Here is a 26,066-nt window from a genome sequence, read left to right as displayed (position 1 = left end):
CACATTTTTGTCAATTGGTTTAATGGTGGCAAACTCACATGGACCAAGAAGCTTGGACATCATTGGAATGAAACTGTCTCAATAGAGTCATAGATCTTTCTCTCGAATAATTGCCATTTGAGTTGGAACTTATCATTTAAAACATTATTACACTGTAAAACAAAGCAAGTTATCCTTAAATATGCTTGCAACATTTATACGCCTAACAACAGGTCAATAAAGTTCAGCACAGTAATCAATAAAGAGAATATTAAAATTGAGAATGAAAATGGGGAATGTGTCAAAGAGACACATAGTATATTAAGACAAATGTACATATCATAATAAGCAACCATATATTTAATTGATTTTTTAATATTAAATAACAAAGAATTAACAAAATAGTATACCACAATTTTAGCAAAATACATTGACAGTCTAAAAAAAAGAGAACACAAGTGTTTTCTGCAAAGATTTTAACAAATACATTTGACTTCAAAAGAGGACTTCATATATCTAAATAACTAAAAGATTTTTTTTTTATGCAAGATTATATTTTAAAGACATTTGAAAATGTTTCAATTTTCCTAAATAAACTGACATAAGGAAATTTATCCAATATGCTTATCAAATGAGACTTACAAATATTTACGAAATATGACTGAAGTGGTTAAAATTTGGTTTTAGAACAATGCAGAATGAACAATTATCACACATATATCTACCAAACTATATAACACCTAACTGTGCAAATGACTACATCAAAATAATTATATTCATATAACACATGAATTACAGCTTGATAATAAATTACATGGTAATTCTTACGTCATTTATAATTATGGTTCTCATGCAGAAGTAAGTAAAAATATGTTAAAAATATTCCAGCTACTTTGCTGCAAACAATTTGTGCTCCCACAGCCATAAATAAGAAAGACAAGATAAAATCCAAAACAACAACAATAATTACAATCATATTAATAAACTAGTGTTTTTTTATCACATTGTCCAAAAATAATGATTTTTATATATTTTCTTTCTATAAACTTGGTTTAAGAAGTATAAATATACTAAAATACAGGTCTTTACAAAATAAAAATGTTTAACTCCAAACATTTGTTTGGGGGAAATTTGCGTTTTTAAGAAACATTCATATTTCACAAATTCCCTGTTTTGCTTTTACCTTACGAAGAAAAACAAATCAAGACTAGTATAAAAGTAACCACAAACATATAAAATTCCTTATTATCAATAGTTTAACAGTTTGTGGATTTCTATTGGTTTAATTTTTTAAATCTCTATCACAGAATTCTAATAGCCTTTGGGTCCACAACTATCTCATAATTGACTGTTTTTAATATAAAGACATATTAATAATCAGACATTCTCTATACATTTCGGTCTACGGTCTATGTTTTATAAGTTTTTTACACATCTGGAATGCTATGATCCATCAATTTCTTCACGATGCTGTTACCCATGCTACAAAAATAAAAATAAATCACTCTGTCAAATTCTTCATTTAATAGTAAATCAACATAGAGACTGAAAGAGCTAATTTAAGGTTACAAAATTTATGTATTTACCACAAATATTCACATTAATTTATCTTGCCCTCTTTTCCTCTATTATGACACCAGATAATCACCAGATTTCACCTTGATTTATTGTTGATATTTAAAGCAACTCTCAGCCCTTTTGGTTCAATTGTGGCAGCCAAATGTTATTGGTGGAGGAATGCTAAGTTCCCAGAGAGAACCATCTCAATTTGTGTCTATACTTAAAATAAACATCATACCAGACATCATGAGTGTGACAGGAACAACTTAACTCTCCAGTTTTAGTGTGGTTTCTGTTGAATCTTTAGTTTTCTGTATTAGTGTATAGTGTTTTTTTGGTATGATCTTTTGCCTGTTTGGTAATTTTCTTTTAGTCATGGTGTGCTTTATTTCTTTGACTTTTAGATTTTTAATGCTAATCCTTTTATATTTAGTTTAAATGACAATCCATAAATGAATAATCCTCTCTTTTATATATAATAAATTCATTTCCTAACAATCTCAAAATGTATGAAATGAAATGATCTTAATAACTATTTCACAGTGTAAAGTAAAAGAAGTCAACAATGTTGGAATCTTAAATTCATAGATTTCCATATCTGTAGAAATATATATAGACTTCAGATATTTAAAAAAACTTACCATTTGACTATATGTTCATATAAGAATGATGGCATGAGTGTGATTGTGATGGATCTACCACCAGCATCAATGATCTCTGAGATTTTATCATCCTACAAAATAAATACAGATAAATTTATTATAAACATGAACAATGAAATACTATGTAAGTATTAATATGATCCTATGTTAAAATGTGTATTGACAAGAATGAGTCCAAAGTACACAGATGCCCCACACACACTATCATTTTCTATGTTCAATGGACCGTAAAATTGGGTAAAAAATATAATTTGGCATTAAAATTAGAAGGAACATACCATAGCATAGGGAATATGTGTACTAAGTTTAAAGTTCATCAAAAACTACCTTGACAAAAAAATTTAACCTGAAACTTGAACTTTCATTTTTTATGTTCAGTGGACTGTGAAATTGGTGTCAAAGTTTAATTGGGCTCTAAAATTAGAAAAATCATATCATATGAAACATGTGAACTGAGTTTTAAGTTGATTGGACTTCATCTTCATCAAAAACTACCTTGACCAAAAACTTTAACCTGAAGCGGGAAGAACGGATGCACAGACGAACTAGCGAACCAATGGACAGACAGACAGACCAGAAAACATAATGCCCCTCTACTATCGTAGGTGGGGCATAAAAATATCTCCAATTTTCAAATACCAGTTTCTTAAAATAAAAGCATAAGCACCTGTTAATTTGTTTATCTATTTCCTTTATTCTGATATATCATATTATCAATGACATTCGAAAATGCTTCATTCTTTTATTTTTATTAAATGAGAAAAAATGTGGTATAACAATAATAATATACACCTACCTTCAAACCAACAACATTCTGGCCTCCAACCTCAATCAGATGATGGTCTGTTAACACGCCATTCCTTGCTGCTGATGAATCTTTCACAATGGATTTAATTTTTCCATCTTTAAATACAAAACCAATGTACCCAGCACTGTCTTTTTGCATTGTTATTGTTCTTTCAAATGGTCTGAAAATATATATGTAAAAGAAATTTCGATCCAAGTGTTTATGCAAATAATGATATTCCGATTATCAAAATTTATTTTTCTTTACAAAATAAATGTTTTTATGGTTTTTAAATTTTTATATAATTTTTGGCCACTTTTTGTCAAGAAAATGCCAAAGTGATTTCTACAGTTTTATTCAGATTTGTCTTATGATAACACTTTTGCATTTAAATTTGTTCTTTTTCTTCTATATATTAGTTTTATTTTATAGATAGTGATTAAAAGATTATGATGATGAATGTTTTGACTTTATTATTGTTGTTTTATAAAATTCCTTGCTAATTTATACTACTTATTTCGAAAAGACTGCTTTGGTGTGACTCGCAAACAAAACAAGTCTCCTTTTGTTTACTTTAAATAGTCAGACAAGTTCTATTTCAAAATTAGCAAAGCAAAGGAAAGAATAATATAAACAATTTCCAAACAAGTAGTGAAACAGTTTTAAAATTTTTTATGGCAACCCTCCATCAGACATAATTCAGTTTAAAATCCATATGTGTTGATTTTTTTTCTTTTAAAATTTACACAGTTCCTAAAAGAAAGAAAAAGTTGAACGTCATCATCTGTCTAAAAGTAGCAGCATCTATCGTGTACATGTATGATATTTTAAAGAACTGATAAACTGTCAAGTAAATTACCTGTCTCTTATAGCAAATGTAATTCTGTCAGGGTTTGCTTTTTTTAGGAACTCATGTGCTTTATCTGTATTCCATCCAGCTACATTCTGTCCATTGATCTGTAAAATCTGGTCCCCAAACCGTAACCCAGCTAAAGCTGCTGGCAAATTATTTTGTACAAGGGCAACAAACAAACCCTGAAAATAATATGATTCACATAAGTACAGAAAAATTGTTTATTAGAGTGAATGCAATTATAAACAAAAATATTGTTGACATAATATTGTATCCTATATTATGTTCAAAGGGGGATAATGCTACTACTTTTTAAACATTTTATCACCATTTCTCTAATCACAGAATTCATACACAGAATATTGGTAATTGTTTTCACATACATTTATTATAAGCTTTTTATAAAAATATATATACATGTAATCATTTATTGAAAATATCTTGTCACATTCTTTACATTCATGAAAAAAATAATAACACAAAAATCTCTTTTTTATGAATTAATGAATTGAAAACTTTTATTCTTCATGAAACTGAGTATAGTATGTAGATGGATTTTGTTTTTAATTTAATTAAATACATTTTTAACTTTCTTTTGTGATTTTATATCAATTTGACTGAATATGTAGATGACTTACACTGTTGATATGACGTAATCTAAGACCTATTTTGCCATCACCATCCTTACATGCTACTAGTTCTCTAACACCTCCTTTGATTTCAGCTCTCACTAAACCTTTGTTTCCTTGTCCAGTTATTGGTGCAATCATAGACTGACTAGGACTTGGTGTAGTAGCTATCTGCATATTCTGAAACATATATAAATACTTATATACAATAGACTATTAGTGTTTCCAATCAAAATAGAACTTAAACATTGACTTAAGATATTTTCCCCATATTCTTATTCTTTGAGTGAATTTCGTACTGAATATAGCAGTATCTAATGATTTATAAGTGAAAAAAATTGATAAGTCTATTCAAGTGAGAGGGAAAAATTGAAAGATACTTTGTAGGCTTTAAACCTTAATAAATGTGAATTTAACAATATTTAAATTAAAATGCAGATTATGAAAAAAAACCTTTCAGTTTCCAGAATTTAAAACTTACATGTGGTACTACTGGCATGTTTTGTTCAAGAAACTCTGGTGTGAGATTTAATCCCATGTACTCTCCCAGTGAGGGATACAGAGATGAACCACTCTGCTGTGGGTAGGGAGCTGCTGTTCCTTGTTGTGGGTAGGTAGCAGGTGCCCCTTGTTGAGGGTATGTGATTGGTTGACTTGCAGCTGATGACTCATACTGATGCTGAGCCTAAAATATAAGAGATACATTTTGGTTGTTCTTGTCAATTTAGAATTAATTAACAAATACACATAAAATGGAACACAGCACTTTTAAATGACGTACACTAAAAGGATATAATATAATCAGATAAAGAATGTGCATTATAAATTTAATATTTCTGAAGCTGGAAACAAATATGGACCATAATTTGCTATTGGGCTCCGTTTCCTATAACTATAGAAAAGTGATAAAATGTGAATTACTGTAAGAAAAGTTGTAACTACATCTAAAGATGCCATTATTTTTATCAACATACAAGTGTATGCTACTCTTCCCTAGAAAAAAATTGAAATATACGAATTTCAAAGATTCTACAACCGTATTTTTGTGTCGTTTCTCGCGTTACTTTTTGCTTCCGAAGAGCATAACGCTGACTGATTTATAGATAATTGTCACCGGCAAATTCGTAACTTTTGCTTTCAAATAACAAAGAACATCGACCAATAAGAATAATGAGAAGAAAATGCCGAGAACTATAAGTATTCATGTGGCAGATGTAAGAACGGTGGCGTGACTTTTGTGTCCGATTTCGTATTGCAAATTTTCGTAATAATTAAGTAAGAAAATGACGTTATCGTTATGCGTTACATTTCACACGAAACAGAAGTCCAGTTATTTATTAAAATTGTTTTTGTCCTTAAGTTCTAATCATTTCCGGTCATACGTGAAACATGTGACTAACATGTGATAACGCCATTACGGCCGGATGTACGAAATACTAGGTCTAAACAATGTTTTTGTTTCCAACGGGATGTTAGCAAACATAATCTGTAGACTTGTTTCGTCTTGTTTAAAAGAGGAAAATACAATTGTCAAAGAGATTGTGCCGGTGGTCTGTTATTTTTCCTATGTGCATAATGTTACATACGATCCTGTGTGAAAATAAATGCCCAATGACTTGACAAAATCGATTTCATATTTGACAGACGTTAGAACACACTTCGTTTCCCGATAATGACGTGAAGAGTCCTTGGAAAAATCTATAAATTACGTCTCTTATCATTGTACCAATGCTCGTTGGATTGATTTAACTTCAACAGTAAATATTACTGGATATTTTAGGTGAATAAACATAATTTAATAAAAAATACATGTTAATATACCGTTACACTTGGAATGTACAAAGTTGGCATCTTTGTCACAGTTTTTAATTAATATTTTTTATTCATGTTCTGCAAACACTTATCAGAAATGCAATAAACTTGTCAAAGGAGAAGTAAACTTTTACCATGCATGACTTGAAAGGAAGTACTTTATTGATTTTAGCCCAATAAAGTAGGTTAAAATGTGGAAACCATGTAGATGGTGTACAGGTCACAAGTATCACATTGTGCCTATTTTAAAGATTTTAATTCCAAGTTGAAAGTTTTTTTCTTTACTGGATTTAAAGAATGTTACATTGCCAATGATTTGGAATAAATTGTATATAACTGGAATATCAAAACCAAATATAAATACATTTTTTTGGCTTAAACATCAAGATACAACGATTATGGTATCCTGTATCAATAAAGAAAATATGGAAAATTCTGAATAAATTGTACTAATTGTTTTCAAAACAAGCACATATTTAGGAGTTTTATAATACTGTTACATTTAAGATGGATTTTAAGAAAAAGTATACTGTTCAGATTATTTTAAGCAGATTTTGCAATAAAATAAAACTAAAACCAGATGCTTCGCAGGGCGTAGCTTTATACGACCGCAGAGGTTGAACCCTGAACGGTTTGGGCAAGTATGGACACTACATTCAAGCTGGATTCAGCTCTAAATTTGGATTGTGATTAAATAGTTGACACAGCATAGGTTTCTGACACAGAATGAATGTGTTCTAATGAACTTAAAATTTTTGTTTTCTCTTAGAGCAATTCACTATGCTGTTCAATATTAATCCTCTCAAAAAATGTTTGAAGAAATTTTCTTTTTATTTATGATATTTCAAATGAGAAAAATTGAACCCCATTTTTTAATCACATCCACATTTCCCTTATTCCAAAACTAATCTCAATTAAAATATTCTAATGGAGTTTGCAACAATAACTACTCATTTAAATACACCATAAAATATTAAGATGTAAAAAAACTGCTTGTTATCACTGAATGGTAAAGATTATTTAAATTTATCAGTTGGTAGTAAAAAGTGAATATACATCGATATTGTATATAACAAAGATTTAAGTTGATTCTTGACAAAGAAAGATAACTCCAATTAAAAAAAAATCTTGCAATAAGATATTTCTTGCTTACTATTTTGGACAAAGAAAGATAACTCTAATTAAAAAAAAATTTGCTATTTCACAATATTGTGAAATTAAGTATTTCTTGCCATTGCACAATACTGTGCAATTGAAAAGACTTGCTATTCCACAATACTTAATATAATAATTTTAGATCCTGATTTGGACCAACTTGAAAACTGGGCCCATAATCAAAAATCTAAGTACATGTTTAGATTCAGCAAATCAAAGAGGCCCAAGAATTTAATTTTTGTTAAAATCAAACTTAGTTTAATTTTGGACTCTTTGGACCTTAATGTAGGCCAATTTGAAAACGGGACCAAAAATGAAGAATCTACATACACAGTTAGATTTGGCATATCAAAGAACCCCATTTTTTCAATTTTTTGATGAAATCAAAAAAGTTTAATTTTGGACCCCGATTTGGGCCAACTTGAAAACTGGGCCAGTAATAAAAAATCTAAGTTCATTTTGAGATTCAGCATATCAAAGAACCCCAAGGATTCAATTTTTGTTAAAATCAAACTAAGTTTAATTTTGGACCCTTTGGACCTTAATGTAGACCAATTTGAAAACGGGACCAAAAGTTAAGAATCTACATACACAGTTAGTTTCGGCATATCAAAGAACTCCAATTATTCAATTTTGATGAAATCAAACAAAGTTTAATTTTTTTTCCTAAACTGTTGGGACCAAAACTCCCAAAATCAATACCAACTTTCCTTTTATGGTCATTAACCTTGTGTTTAAATTTCATAGATTTCTATTTACATGTACTTATACTAACGTTATGGTGCGAAAACCAAGAAAAATGCTTATTTGGGTCCCTTTTTGGCCCCTAATTCCTAAACTGTTGGGACCTAAACTCCCAAAATCAACACCAATCTTCCTTTTGTGGTCATAAACATTATGTTTAAATTTCATTGATTTCTATTCACTTCAACTAAAGTTATTGTGCGAAAACCCAGAATAATGCTTATTTGGGCCCTTTTTTGGCCCCTAATTCCTAAACTATTGAAACCAAAACTCCCAAAATCAATCCCAACCTTTCTTTTGTGATCATCAACCTTGTGTCAAAATTTCATAGATTTCTATTAACTTAAACTAAAGTTATAGTGCGAAAACCAAGAAAATGCTTATTGGGGCCCTTTTTGGCCCCTAATTCCTAAAATATTGGGACCAAAACTCCCAAAATCAATACCAACCTTCCTTTTATGGTCATAAACCTTGTGTTAAAATTTCATAGATTTCTATTCACTTTTACTAAAGTTAGAGTGCGAAAACTAAAAGTATTCGGACGACGACGACGACGACGCCAACGTGATAGCAATATACAAAATGTAAGACGAAAATTTTTTCAAAATTTGCGGTCGTATAAAAATGCTTTCGGTTTCTAATGGTTTCCTGTCAGGTTTAAAAAAAACTTTAATATAACATTGAAAATAGATTTTAAATATTAACATGAAGCAAGTAACACTAGTAATGGTGTTTATTTATGCCTTTTGAATTATATTGTGCAAAATAAAGAAAATAAAGATTGGTTTCCTGTTTGGTTTCATGTCACGTAAACGGTGAATCAAAATGTATTAATTTTTCTCGAAAAACTCAATTGTTCCATTCATACTATTCTAACACCAACACAACCCACAAAATAAAAGTTAAAATTTTAAAACTTATAAAAGAGGATACAAAAAGAAACCAAAGGCCGAATACCAAATTATGGTCCATATACCTAACAATTTTAAATAATCACAAAATAACTGACAAAATACATGCAATTAACAACTAATACAGGGCCTTGCCAGGACTTTTCCAAATCAATGACATTTAAACCCTACCTGCTGCATCTGGTCAACCTTCATATCTTCTAATGTTGGGTATAAACGAGACATCTTGTTTTACTTAAGTAGATCTGAAAAGAAAAAATATATAATTCAAATGATTTAATTTATTAAAACATACAATGTACATGTAACAAGCTATTATTTAAACTTGGAATTATTATTAACTATGGAATTTTCATAATTTCTTGTGTTAGAAATTTCTAACAAAATCCATGTTTATTCTGTACTTCAATGGTCTGTGCTGCGCACAACACTTTCTTTTACAAAAAAAATAGTACATTTTCAATAGAATGCACTGTGCCGCGCACAACACTATCTATACAAAAACATTATATGGAAAGTGTTATGAACCGCTCAAAACATTATTATACCAAATAAACATGGAATTTATCAAAAAATTTCCAGCACAGAAAACTTGGCAAATTCCATAATTAAAAATAATTCCAAGTTTAAATAATAGCTTGTTATGTATAAATTTTATAAATATGACATTTTGCTACATCAGCATATTATACCTTTCAGAACATATGGAACATGCACAACAAAAACATTGTAAAGCAGCAATTAATCAAAAAATTAATCTTTGAGCTGTGGATTTCAAATGTATTGTCATCTAATAGCCTATTACATTTAGATGAGGGGTATAGTACATCTACAGATGGGTCTGTCAGCAAGCTTAAGGTTCTATTTATCTTTCATAATACTGTCTGATTTTTACTTTTTTCCATCAACAGAATGTTGTATGTAAATTTAAATATGAATATTGCTGCTAAATGTACAGTAGTAAATTTATCCCCATTTGAATTTGCAAATCACACTTCAAATGCATGTGCATGTCATGTATTATTAATGTATTTATAAACGTAAATTGATAAGTATTCTAGATTTCATTGTTTTTTGCAGTGAAGACTATATTTTTTTAAATTCATTACTTTGTCATCCATTATATACCCAATAACCAGATGCTCCGCAGGGCGTAGCTTTATACGACCGTAGAGGTTGAACCCTGAACGGTTGGGGCAAGTATGGACACAACATTCAAGCTGGATTCAGCTCTAAATTTGGATTGTGATTAAATAGTTGACACAGCATAGGTTTCTGACACAGAATGAATGTGTTATAGTGAACTTAAAATTTTTGTTTTCTCTTAGAGCAATTCACTATGCTGTTGAATATTAATCCTCTCAAAAAAATGTTTGAAGAAATTTTCTTTTTATTTATGAAATTTCAAATGAGAAAAATTGAACCCAATTTTTTAATCACATCCCCATTTCCCTTATTCCAAAACTAATCTCAATTAAAATATTCTAATGGAGTTTGCAACAATAACTACTCATTTAAATACATCATAAAATATTAAGATGTAAAAAAACTACTTGTTATCACTGAATGGTAAAGATTATTTAAATTTATCAGTTGGTAGTAAAAAGTGAATATACATTGTATATTGTATATAACAAAGATTTAAGTTGATTCTGGACAAAGAAAGATAACTCAAATTAAAAAAAATCTTGCAATAAGATATTTCTTGCCAAAGAAAGATAACTCTAATTAAAAAAAAAATTGCTATTTCACAATATTGTGAAATTAGATATTTCTTGCCATTAATTGAAAAGACTTGCTATTGCACAATACTTAATATAATAATTTTAGATCCTGATTTGGACCAACTTGAAAACTGGGCCCATAATCAAAAATCTAAGTAAATGATTAGATTCAGCATATCAAAGAGGCCCAAGAATTTAATTTTTGTTAAAATCAAACTTAGTTTTATTTTGGACCCTTTGGACCTTAATGTAGGCCAATTTGAAAACGGGACCAAAAATGAAGAATCTACATACACAGTTAGATTTGGCATATCAAAGAACCCCATTTATTCAATTTTTGATGAAATCAAATAAAGTTTAATTTTGGACCCAGATTTGGACCAACTTGAAAACTGGGCCAATAATCAAGAATCTAAGTACATTTTTAGATTCAACATACATTGTATCAAAGAACCCAACCGATTCATTTTTTGTCAAAATCAAACTAAGTTTAATTTTGGACCCTTAGGACCTTAATGTAGACCAATTTGAAAACATGACCAAAAGTTAAGAATCTACATACACAGTTAGATTCGGCATATCAAAGAACCCCAATTATTCAATTTTGATGAAATCAAACAAAGTTTAATTTTGGACCCTTTGGGCCCCTTTTTCCTAAACTGTTGGGACCAAAACTCCCAAAATCAATACCAACTTTCCTTTTATGGTCATTAACCTTGTGTTTAAATTTCATAGATTTCTATTTACATGTACTTATACTAACGTTATGGTGCGAAAACCAAGAAAAATGCTTATTTGGGTCCCTTTTTGGCCCCTAATTCCTAAACTGTTGGGACCTAAACTCCCAAAATCAACACCAATCTTCCTTTTGTGGTCATAAACATTATGTTTAAATTTCATTGATTTCTATTCACTTCAACTAAAGTTATTGTGCGAAAACCCAGAATAATGCTTATTTGGGCCCTTTTTTGGCCCCTAATTCCTAAACTATTGAAACCAAAACTCCCAAAATCAATCCCAACCTTTCTTTTGTGATCATCAACCTTGTGTCAAAATTTCATAGATTTCTATTAACTTAAACTAAAGTTATAGTGCGAAAACCAAGAAAATGCTTATTGGGGCCCTTTTTGGCCCCTAATTCCTAAAATATTGGGACCAAAACTCCCAAAATCAATACCAATCTTCCTTATGTGGTCATAAACATTGTGTTTAAATTTCATTGATTTCTATTTACTTAAACTAAAGTTATTGTGCGAAAACCAAGAATAATGCTTATTTGGGCCCTTTTTTGGCCCCTAATTCCTAAACTGTTGAAACCAAAACTCCCAAAATCAATCCCAACCTTTCTTTTGTGGTCATAAACCTTGTGTCAAAATTTCATAGATTTCTATCAACTTAAACTAAAGTTATAGTGCGAAAACCAAGAAAATGCTTATTTGGGCCCTTTTTGGCCCCTAATTCCTAAAATGATGGGACCAAAACTCCCAAAATCTTTACCAACCTTCCTTTTATGGTCATAAACCTTGTGTTAAAATTTCATAGATTTCTATTCACTTTTACTTAAGTTAGAGTGCGAAAACAAAGTATTCGGACGACGACGACGACGCCAACGTGATAGCAATATACGACGAAAATTTTTTTTAAATTTGCGGTCGTATAAAAACTACTAACAACTGCATATATAGATAACTATCTTTTCATTAAAAACTGTACATAATATTTTGGTGAATGTGAGATTTTCATATTCATGATATTTCAAAATACTATTTTTCAACAAGCAAACTGTTATATCATATATGGTTAAATCAAATTTTCAAAATGAAACCAAACATTTGAATTACAGATTTCCAAACTGTAATAAAGGTGAGGAAATAGGATATACATTGTCATGACTTTCAGGAAGTTGTTTATTCATTATTGATCTAAAAAACACACACACCTTTATATTCTAGTACTGAAACTGTAGATCAAATTCTTTCTGTTAGACAGCATGTTATATGAGTATTTCAAACGTATTTCCAAGTTGCATTATTTTTACCTATATTTCCTTAATCAGCATAATAGTCAATTTGACATTTACATTTTATTATTGTTGTCAATTATTTATTTTTCTAAATGCTTGATCATACTTTAATAAACAAAATCAATTAAAACATTATCTAGTACCTGTTATCGACAATGATTCGATTTTCCTCTTGACAATATTTCTTCTTGAATGAAAGGTAGATATGTATTTATGTGTATTTTGTGAATATTATGACTATTACCCCTTTCACAATGTCTCCTGATTAGATGACGTCATTAGTCATGTGCCCTTGACTTTCACTTCTAATTTTAGTAACAGTAAACATCACGATGCTTCCGGTGACCATTGTTTATCAAATATAAAATAATAAATTATGTGAACAGATTGACATTTTTTGTTTCAGTTTCCCAAACCTTTCTTTAAAAGGAGATATTTTTTAATAAAATGTTGACCCCCAATCGAACCGGAAGTAATCCCTAAAATGGCCATCACCGATCATGGCCACCAAAACAGATGAAAGTGTAACTGGACAAAAATACACACGACAGCGCAGTAACAGTGATCCTCAACCAAACCTGGACGAACAAAAAGACACACTGTCTGTCAAGGGTAATAATAAACAAATTTCTTTCAAATCAGCCATTAAACAAAGAGAAAATGTCCCCACCCCGGTCGATATAAACTTTAAAATTCCAGTTCAAAATTTAGTCACTTCCTTTGTCAATTTTCACAATAATTGAATTGGTTGAACTTATTGAATCATGTATTGAAACTTTGTATGTCAAACAGTTACTTCTTGACAGAATTATGATTAAGGATGTCCTATTTTCTATTCCATCTTTCATTGAAATAATATGAGACTCCTAATTTTAGGTACCTGTCACTTTGTCAGTTTCAACAGACAACACTGAAACACTGCATGTATCAATTGTCTAATGACAATGGCTATTGGTAACATATAAAGAAATATGTTGCTCCTGTATGTTGTTATCGGAAATTAGTCTTTACTGGCAATTTTTAAAAGAAATTTTGAAAGTTTTTTTTTAAATGCCTTTCAAATTGCATTGTATTCTACATGTTCTACTGTTTATTTAGTCTAATCAGAGACCTTACTTTATAGTGTGTCAACCCTTAATTACTTGCCTCACAAATGGGGACCCCTAACAATATCTGTGAATAACTTGCTTTTACCAATCTAAAGTTTTTTTTAAAGAATAAGTTAAATTACCACAGTTGACCTTAGGTCAATCATTTTGAACTGTGTCATACATGAAAAAAAATTGACTTTGTGGTCTTTTCACAATAACCATAAGCTATGACAAGTTTTACCCAGAATTACTCGGATCTCCAGGTCATTCATTAAATTGAAATTGAATCTAAGTGATATTGGTAGTTGGGACATGTAGGATGTTCCAATTTTAATTGTCTTGGTAGGCAGCTGAATAATAAAAGTGTTTGTCTGAGCTAGAATTCTCAGAAAGTTTTGATTATGCATGTACTTTGTGGATGTTAAAGATTTTCTGTTGATATTTCAGCTAGACGGTGTATGTTTGTCTTTAAAAAATGAAATAGGATCCCCTATCTTTCAGGGGTTCTATTTTAATTATCAGTAGAAAATGTCTGCTTGTTGCAGGATGGTGATGACACTTGTAATACCATGACTACCATGAATGACATTTACATTTTAATTTTCACAGCCATTATTTCTTCAGAAGGCATGTTGCCTGTTGTTGTAAATGTTGTTCTTTTCAAAATACAGCATCAAATTTGAGCAAATGATATCTTGCAATAGTTTGCATAAAATACAATTACACAGAAGTGAGACTGGTATATAAATTATAATTTGGATTGATTTATAAACTTGTGTAGTAGTTGTTCTTTGTAAGTAAAACGTCCAAGTATCAATTGACATCAAATTTATAAATGCATGAATTCTGAACTTTTATAATGTTACTCTGCATTGGAGTAGAAACTTGTAATTTTGTTCCCTTCACTTTCAAATTCAAAATAATCATGATAATTGACTTACAAAGACATTCAAGCATTTCAAGGCAAGACAATTTTCATAATCATAAGACCAAAGAAAGATTCTCTGATTGTATTCGAAGCAAGAGAACCTTCAGAGAAGCATTTTAGTTTTATGATAACTGTATTGTACTTGAGACCATCAATGAAGTCAAGTTGCTAATGCATCTATACTAAAACTTGGAAGATAACAGAGGATTTCAGAGTGTTGAGAAAAATTTACATGGGGATTATATATTTTGTAATACATGTACATCATAGAATTAAATAATTAGGTGTTTATTTTTGTTTTCTTCTCATAGATCTTTATTGAAATGTGTCCTTTACATCTTACAGAACTGTCTATTAAGAAGGCATATTAATAAGTTAAATCTGACTAATATTTTGAAAGTCAATCTACCACTAACATGAAATATTAAATTTTCACCTCACCCTGCTTTTTTTTTTAAATACACATATTTGCATTTTTAACTCTGTAACTGTTGTTAATAGGCAGATATCACTGTTTAAACGGTTTTGCTAGTTGGTTTAAAAATAATCATTAAAATCATATAGATAGCACATTTATGTCTTGGAAATCTGAGTTATTGATCATAAGGCCTATGTCTCCTCATATAGATAAATCGAAGTTAGTATATTATGCATTCATCCTTGTTATTCAGTCACTAAATAGGTTAACTTTTGTGTAATTTGTATACATGACATTAGTGTCCAGGCAAACAAAACTTCAACACTAGTCAGACTCTACAACCTAACATTATTTTAAAACTGAGAAAAATGTAGACAAATACCTTGATAAATTCTGTCTAACCAGATAAGTTATAAACTTTGACAGTCACATATTTTTGTACAGATTGAAATATATTCTTTGTCACAGAAAAGCTAATCAACTATTTCTTTCGTTAACCATCTGCAATTAACAAGAATTTAAAATGAATTATAGTGTTTCAAACTTGTTTAAAAATTTATTAAAATTTTGGCAATTTTTGTTTTCTGCAAGCACTCAACATTAAGATATAAGATCAAAAGACATGCCCGCCTATTAGTATACTTCCCCGTTCTAGTTAGGGTGACAAATCCTCCTTTGAACTGATACCTTGTGAGCTACTTTGTGTAGTTCTATTAAAAGTTAAAACGCTGATTTTCATCCTGGCTAAAAGCTAGTTTAATAAGAGCTAAGGTAAACCTTTTTCTGGCGAATATTTTTTGAAAGAAACTTTATTGCTATTTATTCATGTTTATTTTATAATAACAATTATTTTTTTTGACCAAACTTGTGTAATATAAACCTACAAATTAAATTTAAACAAATATTTTATAAAGTCTAAAAGAAGGTTGATTTGCAGGGCCTCAACACAAACACCTTATCTTTTGCTGCTTATGGCATTCACATATGACGTCCTTTATCACTGAACTAGTATACATATTTTTTAAGGGGCCAGCTGAAGGACGCCTCCGGGTGCAGGATTTTCTTGCTACATTAAAGACCCATTTGTGGCCTTTGGCTGTTGTGTGCTCTATGGTCAGTTTGTTGTAGCTTTGACACATTTCCCATTTCCTTTCTCAATTTTACAGTAATAATATCTTTCAATTAGGCTGACTGGTATTGTATTAATCTCACACAAAACTTTGCAGGAATTATGTCTTTGTTTACGTACTGCTATTAAGCATACTATTTAGCACTAATTTGCAAACACATTGCAGAGAAGTTAAAAGTGCTGTCAGATTTGGAGCTAAATTATAAACTTCCAAAAGTAAGTGATAAAACATTGCTCTATTTAAACACATGACTGAGTGACTTAATCCACTTTGTTTATAAGTGGAATTCAGAACAAGAGAAAATATTGCAAAATTATTGTAAAAATGATGACTGAGGGTAAAACTGTAAATTCAGAAATTATTGCAAGATTTTTATTTATGCAGATAATTGGACTGGGTGAGTATCGCAAAAATAAGAACTTCCATTCTGATATTAAATTGATTTAAAACTGAATCAGCGAAGCTGAAGGAGTTTAACTAGACAAGATAAACAGTAAATGCTCCTTTAGAGGTGGATTATTTTTTGTGGGAAAAATTTGGTTGATTATATTATATAGGGAATCACATAAGCATGACTGGGCCCCTTCTTATAAAAAAATCTGGATCCCACACTGTCCTTGAAACTCAGCCTCTTGTGTTCTTCTATATAGGCAAATATGGTAAAAGTTGTAAAATTTTACATTTATTTGTGTGTAACATTCATGTACTTATAACTGATTCCTGATGATTTTTTGATAAAATCCTATCCTCTTACAGTTAGTGACAGTTTCCTCTACTACTGAAACTACACGTGACATCCTGTTTAATTTCATACTAAACTACTCTGTTCAATTATAATTAGTATGCAAGGTAAGACTTACCATACTTCCTTAACAGATCACTCGTTACAATTTTATTAGATATTTGATTGACAGACTATAGTTTACACATTTTCATTTTGAGCTTGTGTATTTGACAGGTACAGATGATCCTGGCGACTCTGACAGCGATGGAGGTATTTTTGTATTTTATTTTTTAATGTTGTATCAACATTTCTACAGACAAATAGGCATATATATCCATACAATTTATATTTTTTCAATGCTTGAATTGTTTCAGTAATTTTCTCAACTTCTTCCACAAGCTTGACAGATGATTGAAAAGATATCTATTGTACCTTTTTCTTGTTCTCTAAAAGTATTATAATATATTTTTTTTCTGATTATGTTCATGGATTATCATTGAAGTATCCTTGGAAGTTTTGTAATTTATTGCATTTAATATTTTTTTTAATATCTGTAAAGTATTTTTCATTTATCTTGACATTTATGAAGCTGTCATGTTCATGGGCACCAAAAATAGAAAAGTAAATGACAGAGGGAAATTTTCATGAAAAGGGAGAGTAATCTTGAATAACAATGATGAAAAAGTTCAAAAGTAGTTTTTAAAAACAGATATTTGCCAAAGATAAAGATTTAACAGTGTTTCATTCTTTCTGGATGCATACTTTAGCCTCCAATATATCTTAAGAATATATTACATCATTGATAGAGTATGTGCTTTTAATCTTACCAGGCTTATCTACTATTGCAACAAAAACAAACAGGAAATATATCGGAAAGTTGAATTCAAAACAAATAAAGATAACCCTGTTATGTCAGCGTTTAAGCCTTAAAAAGTATGCATGATAAAAGAAAAGAAAGCTATAAGCTTATTATGTAAAGGAAGCAAATTTGGCTATACATGTATAACAGAATTCAAGATCCTGGCCAAAATCTAATTATTTTATTATGGCCTTTTTTTGTAAGATGATGAATGGCAATTTTGTCTCTGCAAATTTAACTCAATTGCAAATCATAATCAATTAGATTCCCAGTTATTTGTTTAAATGTGCATTCACTGCTGATTTCCTTCTGCATGACATTATATACTTTTTTAAATGATAGTTATGTATACGAAAACTTTAACTCTGGGATAAAAAGTTATTTTGAAACTTTGTGTATTTTGTTAGAGAATTTGTGCGTTAACTCAACTTCTTCCACAAGCTTGACAGATGATTGAAAAGATATATATTGTACCTTTTTCTTGTTCTCTAAAAGTATTATAATATATTTTTTTTCTGATTATGTTCATGGATTATCATTGAAGTATCCTTCACTGTGTCTAAACCACACCGGCAAAATTTGTTCGGACTCGATGGTATCTAACATCCGGCACAATGACGGAACATTAATAGACAGAAGAAAGCTAGGTTTCTCCTTATTTTGTTATTTTTTTAATGATATCGAAGAATATATATACATATACAACTATTTTCTATTGTGATATGCAATATTTTCTACAACCGTTCTATATTAATGGAGAAATAAGTAAAAATGCACGTCAAAATGACAAATTGAGTGAACCTTGCCTCGAAATTGTTTAATTTCTCGTTAAATTGTTCACATTGTACGGAAAGAAAGGTACGGGAAGATAGATATTGACACGGAGATTGCAAGTTTAGTTATTATGAGCATCTCAATACTTGTATTTATGTGTATGGAACGAAAGAAATGGGTCATGTCAAAATGGAACTGGCCGGTTTCGTCAATGTATACAACCCGGTTTCGTCATAGATTTCAAAATGCATAACCCGGTTTGGTCAAATAAAAAAAATCATAATCGCATTACATTATAATTGATTATTTAACTTCAGCGTTCAAAAGGAGATTTGTGGGTCGTTCGAAAACAAGTTCGTTCACCGGACAGCGGCTTATTATTTATATGAGTCTCAGATTCAAATAAATAATAAGCAAATTCCTACTCTTATAGAACACAAATATTTTACTTTACTTTGCATTCCGAACTTTTTTAACAGCATATTGAGATTAAAGCTCTCTAAATATGCGTTTTCTATATAAGTTATTGGAAAATATGTTGAACATGTTTAAACATGAAATTAAAGTTTACGGTCTTAAAAATCGACACACACAATGGATATGTGATTTTCTCGCACAAAAGAATAGACACCTTTATATTAACGTAATCTAATCATTCCATGTATGTAATCTTTTCTACCATCGTTAAAAATAAATCTTCTTAAGGATAAACGTTGATAATAAGACAAATGTATATGCATGCATAATCGACATAGAAAATGAATGTAGGATTAATGTTAACATTATTAAAAAGAACCGAGTCTGTACTGTCGCCATTGTGTTATGATGATCGTACACTGACGTTGGTCAATATATTTTGACAATATATATACGGACAGACGGATTCAGTTTATTTCAAAGTGGGCGTATTTCGAACAACTTTTACATACCGCCGAGCGTAGCGAGTCGAACAATATTTTGATTATTTTTTGCTTTACAAAATCGTTAAATACAGGAATCAATATAGTTTTGGCAACCGAAGGTGGGGTCGGGGCGTGCAACCTATACGTCATCTAGATTCGCCACTTATCTTATAAAGTGTATATACCGAATTAAAATATTGTAAGAAATGAGAAAACAGGGACACCCGGGAAATGGGATTATGTGAGTTGGATTATGTTTATTATAATAAATGCCGAATATCAAGTTCTTTTTATCGATTTCTATACATTTTTCTCAAATATATATAAAAGTTATATAGGAAAATGATAAGGCAGACAAATATACAAATAAATCGACATGGCCGATATCCTAATAAAACTTATTGACCTTTAATTACGATTTTTTTTTCATTTCTTTGCGTTTTTAAACGCCCGTCCCAATTTTGACAGGACGTATTATTGTATACACTCGTCTTCCATCCGTCCGTTCCTCCATCTATCAGTCATTCGGTCTGTCCGTCCGTCCGTCCGTCTAGCTATCCGTCTATCTTTCTGTCCAGCGTAAACATGTCGCACCGTAACTTGAGAACAGCTTATCTAGTTTTCATGAAACTTAACAAAGTTATTTCTTGAAATGGTCAAACGATTTGTAAACCTTTCAAGTAGTGAAAATCAAATTAAATCTTTTTGAGTTACAGAACTTTGTAAGTAAAACAGGAGTGTGGTTTTTTTTTTAACATGTCGCGCCATATCTCAAAATGATTTATCATTATTGCATCAAACTTTACACACTTCTTAGTAATATAAATCTTAACTTCTGCATACTTTAAGGTGATGTTTTAAATTTTGTTTTTAAGCGTTAATTAGGTTTTCTTTGTAAAAAAAAAAGGGGGGGGTCACATACTGCGATGTATCTCAAAACCTATATAAAAAAAATATCATAATGTTAATGTTAAAAAAATAATTAGATATCAGTGTTTGCTATTGAGTATTTATATTCCATTTAAAATTAGTTTGAAGATCAGTGAAATAACGGATACGACTTTCATTAGGAAAATGTGTAGTACTATAATTACCTATGTAAATAAATATAAACACTCCAAGTTACTTTATAATACATATATATTTTAATTCTTTCGAAAGACAATGTACAGATCCGTGTTAACGTTGCTTTTCATAAATTGTTGGTTTTAAAAAAAATATAAAAAACCGGGTGATATATATAGACGAAACCGGGTGTTGTGTAGTAAACAACAATGACGAAACCGGTGTATTTTAAATTGACATGACCCATTTCTTTCGTTCCATACACATAAATACAAGTATTGAGATGTTCATAATGACTAGTTTTGCAATCTCTGTGTCAGTATCTATCTTCCCGTACCTTTCTTTCCGTACAATGTGAACAATTTAAAGAGAAATTAAACAATTTCGAGGCAAGGTTCACTCAATTCGTCATTTTGACATGCATTTTGACTTATTTCTCCGTTAATATAGAACGGTTGTAGAAAATATTGCATCTCACAATAGAAAATAGTTGTATATGTATATATATTCTTCGATATCATTAAAAAAATAACAAAATAAGGAGAAACCTATCTTTCTTCTGTCTATTGATGTTCCGTCATTGTGCCGGATGTTAGATACCATCGAGTCCGATCAAATTCTGCCGGTGTGGTTTAGACACAGTGTCCTTGGAAGTTTTGTAATTTATTGCATTTAATATTTTTTTTAATATCTGTAAAGTATTTTTCATTTATCTTGACATTTATGAAGCTGTCATGTTCATGGGCACCAAAAATAGAAAAGTAAATGACAGAGGGAAATTTTCATGAAAAGGGAGAGTAATCTTGAATAACAATGATGAAAAAGTTCAAAAGTAGTTTTTAAAAACAGATATTTGCCAAAGATAAAGATTTAACAGTGTTTCATTCTTTCTGGATGCATACTTTAGCCTCCAATATATCTTAAGAATATATTACATCATTGATAGAGTATGTGCTTTTAATCTTACCAGGCTTATCTACTATTGCAACAAAAACAAACAGGAAATATATCGGAAAGTTGAATTCAAAACAAATAAAGATAACCCTGTTATGTCAGCGTTTAAGCCTTAAAAAGTATGCATGATAAAAGAAAAGAAAGCTATAAGCTTATTATGTAAAGGAAGCAAATTTGGCTATACATGTATAACAGTATTCAAGATCCTGGCCAAAATCTAATTATTTTATTATGGCCTTTTTTTGTAAGATGATGAATGGCAATTTTGTCTCTGCAAATTTAACTCAATTGCAAATCATAATCAATTAGATTCCCAGTTATTTGTTTAAATGTGCATTCACTGCTGATTTCCTTCTGCATGACATTATATACTTTTTTAAATGATAGTTATGTATACGAAAACTTTAACTCTGGGATAAAAAGTTATTTTGAAACTTTGTGTATTTTGTTAGAGAATTTGTGCGTTAGTGGATATCAGTAAGAGCTTTCTCTTCTATGGTTTGATAGAATGAGGAATAATAAGTTGAATCCAATTCTTTCCCTATATTATTATAAATCTTTGCATGTCTGCAAGGCTTTTACAAATATTATAAAAATGAAAAATTGATGTTATATTGTATTGGTTGTACTTATATATTTTAGAGTTAAACTTATCTTTAAACTAAAGTAATAAAATGGGTAAACATAACTGTGCAGTCACATTAGACAAGGGAGATAATTCTGTTTGACTTAAAAATAACTTGACATAAGGGAGGTAAATCTGAATATTCTATACCTGACTTATGATCAGGCAATAGTTCTTATAAATCACTAATGGCTTTGTGTGATCAGCTGATAAATGATTAATATTACATCTTGTCATCAAAGCCATCTGTTACACTTTGCTGTTAAAGGACTACATAGAAATATTGCCTTCAGACATACACATGTTGTCACCATCTGATAGTATAAGACCTTTCAATGCTTAACTACTTGTCGTAGCCAGATTTTCTAGAATTTAATCATATCTTTTACTAGTGAAATATAATAGCTTGAAAAAGATAAAAATGAAAACATCTGATTAAAATAATAATAAAAAAAAGAAGTTCATTTTCACAGGCAAATTCCTTACAAGGAATATACACAACATTTCATTATGTTTTAGAAGTAACAAATAACTTTGATGAAAATGTTTTACAAATGTTTTATGTATACAAAAACTTTATTTCTGGGATAAAAAGTTATTTTGAAACTTTGTGTTTTTTGTTATCGACTTTGTGCGTTAGTGGATATCAGTTAGAGCTTTCTCTTCTATGGTTTCATAGAATGAGGAATAATATGGAGAATCCAAAAATTAAAAAAACAGAGTACAAATTGATTTTCCTCTGAGTTCAGTATTTTTGTGATTTTACTTTTTATTTTTTTATATATATTTTCTCTATCATTATATTCATTATTTTAGTAGTGATTTGTTTATTATGCAAAATATTTCAAGTGTAAAATTTCTGATTAAACTTTTTATTTAAAAATTATCTCAGTCTTGTACAAAGTAGGAAAAATATTTATATTCCATCCACATGTGGTCAATCTAAATATGCATGTAATTTGCCACTGTCTGGCGCTTTTCATTTTATTTATATGACAAAATTACATGGGTGAAATTAGTTTGAAATAATAATTTAAAAGATGGTAATATGAAATAATTGCATATTCATAGTATGTAATTCACTGGTGCAAGCTACTTATATACTGTTTTTTATAGGCTGGGTTCAATAACTCGTAAAATAGACTTAAAAGACATGAATATGTTGTGCATGAAAAATATGTTAATATTTAATCAGTTGGAAATCAACTTCTTTCATTGGTGGATTTATGGCAATAATTTACAGAGACATTAGGTTAATTTACATGTAACTATGATGATATTGTAGGTGTTTCAACTGTACATATTTAACAATAAAAAAATCATGTAAATAAATAATAAGGGGGAATAATGATGTATTAAAAAAATGTTATTTGAAAAATGGTTGTTAGTTTTAAGGCCCCTGATCAATATTTTACTGGTCCCAGTGGATAGGGGTTGATATTACAATCTGATTTGGATGTAAATGTCAAAATGTTGTTCTATATATCAGTTTAGATATGATAGCCATTAGACTAATGTAATTTTTACACATTTGCAAATGTATAAGTATATGTGTCAAAAAACAACATGAAATTTCTATTTATAGATGCTACATGGTATTGTTTGTGCATTTTACATTTAGCAATTCAGTGTTCTTCCTATATTTTTTTGAAGGGGGAGGTGGTGACAATATGGGTTGTAGCAAGGATTTGTATAGTTATACAAATGCTTGGTTGTAGTAGTGAATTTTGAAAGATGGGGCTAATAAAGGGATGTGTGGGGGTTGGGTTTACTGAAAGGATGGTAACCATGCATTTTGAAGGATGGGGTACATAAAGGGTAATAGCTATATATAGGGAATTTCATATTTTAATGGAAAAGGATCTTAATTAATGCATGTGGGGACACCATGCTTAAACCCTCTTGGGAAAACAAGGAAACATAAATCAATAGGGATTTTTGTTGTGGCAATGATGTTGTCAAATAACTTTCAGGTAAAAAAGATAATAAAGAATGCTACTATGAGGTGATTACAAAATATGCTTAAAGCTTAACTTAAAAATCTGTACAAGTGGATAATGAAAATAAAAAAAAACACTTTTTAATATACTCCCATGTTATTGTACCATAATGTCATTATATGTTCAGCTCTTTACTCATCTGGACCAAATAATAAATTGTCAAAATGCTTTTACCCTTTGTTTGTCATTGTCCATCTGTCAACTTTATTTACAATTTTATGAAAAAAAACTATTCCTCTGAAACCACAGGGCAAACTGAAATCTATATCTTGAAATCTACTTTGAATATTTTACGAAGGAGTATGGAAATTTTTTTGTTTGTTCATATACATGATTGCTAATAACAGCAAATGTTTTGGTCAAGATTTTTAATGAAATAGTATACCTTCAACATTGAAGCAACCCAAACTGTATAGCAAGCAATAAAATGACCAAATTTGTCATAAGTGTAGGCTTGATGAACATTTATAGTATTGTACTAGTAGGACAACAGTCCATTTGCATTACATTTTTCTCACTTGAAGAAAGTTGTACAAATTTTGTGAACCATATTTTATAACCAGTACTTACCAGTAATATAACTGTTTCTTAGTACACATGTACAGATAATCCCGTTTGTTTTAATATTTTTTATCAAATTTTATCTCATTTATTTTTGATTGTTCCATTTTAGGATGGTATATCATTTTTGATAACATTGAAGAGCTATTTATTTCAACCTATCTTTTTAGTTTTTGTTGTCAAATTAATTCATATGGTCACAGAGTCGGGACTGAAAAAGCATACTTTTTGTACATTATGTACATTCAGTACGTAATAGTGATTAAACTTTTAAGGAACCGATCTCCACCTTAAAGTAAAAGTCAATCTCACCTAAAAATAATGACGATATTACATATAAGAGTGCAGTGGTCGCTGAGGATAAGTGCAGCTTCAGTTAAATTTAGTCATCAATTCCATATTGTTTACCCAATATATATATAATGGAAGCACCTGTAGTCTTTTACATAGAAATTTTTTATCTAAATCAGATCAGTCCTTCATTGTTCAACACCAGCTTTTCTAATTATGAATGATAACATGTTTGTATTTCATTTCTAAAAAAAAAGGTAGTATCCAATTTCTTAAATTGGAGGAATTAAACCAAAATTCATCATGAGTTAAAGTTGCATTTAGCCGACTTCTATATATCAACCGTACTAATAAATTAATAATAATGTGAGGTACTTGTATTTTTACACCGGCAAGTTAAGGTTATTGATAAATTGAAAAAAAATAGAGAAAAAAATAACAATAAACATTTGAATTCCCTCTTTGACCAAGCTATCAGCTAATAACACAAATTTGATAGTAAAATCATTAAAATTTCCAGCTCTGTTTACAAATAATATAATATTGATTAGGGTTTACCTTTCTGAAATCCTTTGTATTGGTAAAATCAATTCATATTGGAATGTTCTGTTCTGGTTTCTGGTCATTCTCACTAACAAACAACAATTCTTGGAAAACACAACTTTAGACAGCATCCCAGCAAATAGTTGGAATTTTGTAAATATTTGGATAACTATAGTGAATTTGACCATGTGAAGTCACTATACCAGTTGTATGGTTAAAGTACTAACACCAGAAAATAACTTGTATCAACATTGTTAAATTAACTGTAAAATTACGTGAAATGCGATCTTAGGTATAGAAAGGATGTAGTACTCACATTCTTGTTGATGACCTAGATTATCACAGGTGTATTAATGATATTC

At 29.9% G+C, this 26,066-nt stretch overlaps 2 protein-coding genes across 7 annotated transcripts in view; one reads left to right on the top strand and one right to left on the bottom strand.

Annotated features, from left to right (window-relative positions):
* Positions 1-336: 336 nt before the first annotated feature.
* LOC134683634 (syntenin-1-like) lies at positions 337-26,044 on the bottom strand. 4 transcript variants are annotated; one of them, XM_063542961.1, is made up of 8 exons: positions 26,021-26,044; positions 9,264-9,337; positions 4,952-5,155; positions 4,480-4,650; positions 3,848-4,023; positions 2,998-3,169; positions 2,181-2,272; positions 337-1,461 (listed from the first exon to the last, which is right to left on the bottom strand). In XM_063542961.1, the coding sequence occupies exons 2-8, from the start codon at positions 9,315-9,317 to the stop codon at positions 1,407-1,409; spliced, it is 924 nt and encodes a 307-aa protein (XP_063399031.1). In that variant the 5' UTR covers positions 9,318-9,337; positions 26,021-26,044; the 3' UTR covers positions 337-1,406. The 4 variants fall into 4 exon arrangements, with proteins under 4 accessions (XP_063399031.1, XP_063399038.1, XP_063399018.1 ...); XM_063542968.1 differs by lacking the exon at positions 26,021-26,044 and adding an exon at positions 25,720-25,744; XM_063542948.1 differs by lacking the exon at positions 26,021-26,044 and adding an exon at positions 12,983-13,152.
* Positions 13,256-26,066, top strand: part of LOC134683599 (phosphatase and actin regulator 1-like) — a 58,235-nt gene continuing 45,424 nt past the window's right edge. Inside the window, exons 1-2 of one of the 3 annotated variants that reach the window (XM_063542910.1) lie at positions 13,297-13,451; positions 17,365-17,400. In XM_063542910.1, the coding sequence (XP_063398980.1) occupies positions 13,340-13,451; positions 17,365-17,400 (148 nt within the window). In that variant the 5' untranslated portion in view covers positions 13,297-13,339. Of the gene's footprint in view, positions 13,452-17,233; positions 17,256-17,364; positions 17,401-26,066 lie in introns of those variants that run through there. The other 2 variants (XM_063542931.1, XM_063542917.1) reach the window with 2 other exon arrangements.

The sequence above is a fragment of the Mytilus trossulus genome, chromosome 1, assembly GCF_036588685.1.
Source record: "Mytilus trossulus isolate FHL-02 chromosome 1, PNRI_Mtr1.1.1.hap1, whole genome shotgun sequence".
Taxonomy (NCBI): domain Eukaryota; kingdom Metazoa; phylum Mollusca; class Bivalvia; order Mytilida; family Mytilidae; genus Mytilus; species Mytilus trossulus.
The sequence above is the reverse complement of the archived record's forward strand: the minus strand, read 5'-3'. Positions and strand labels throughout refer to the sequence as shown.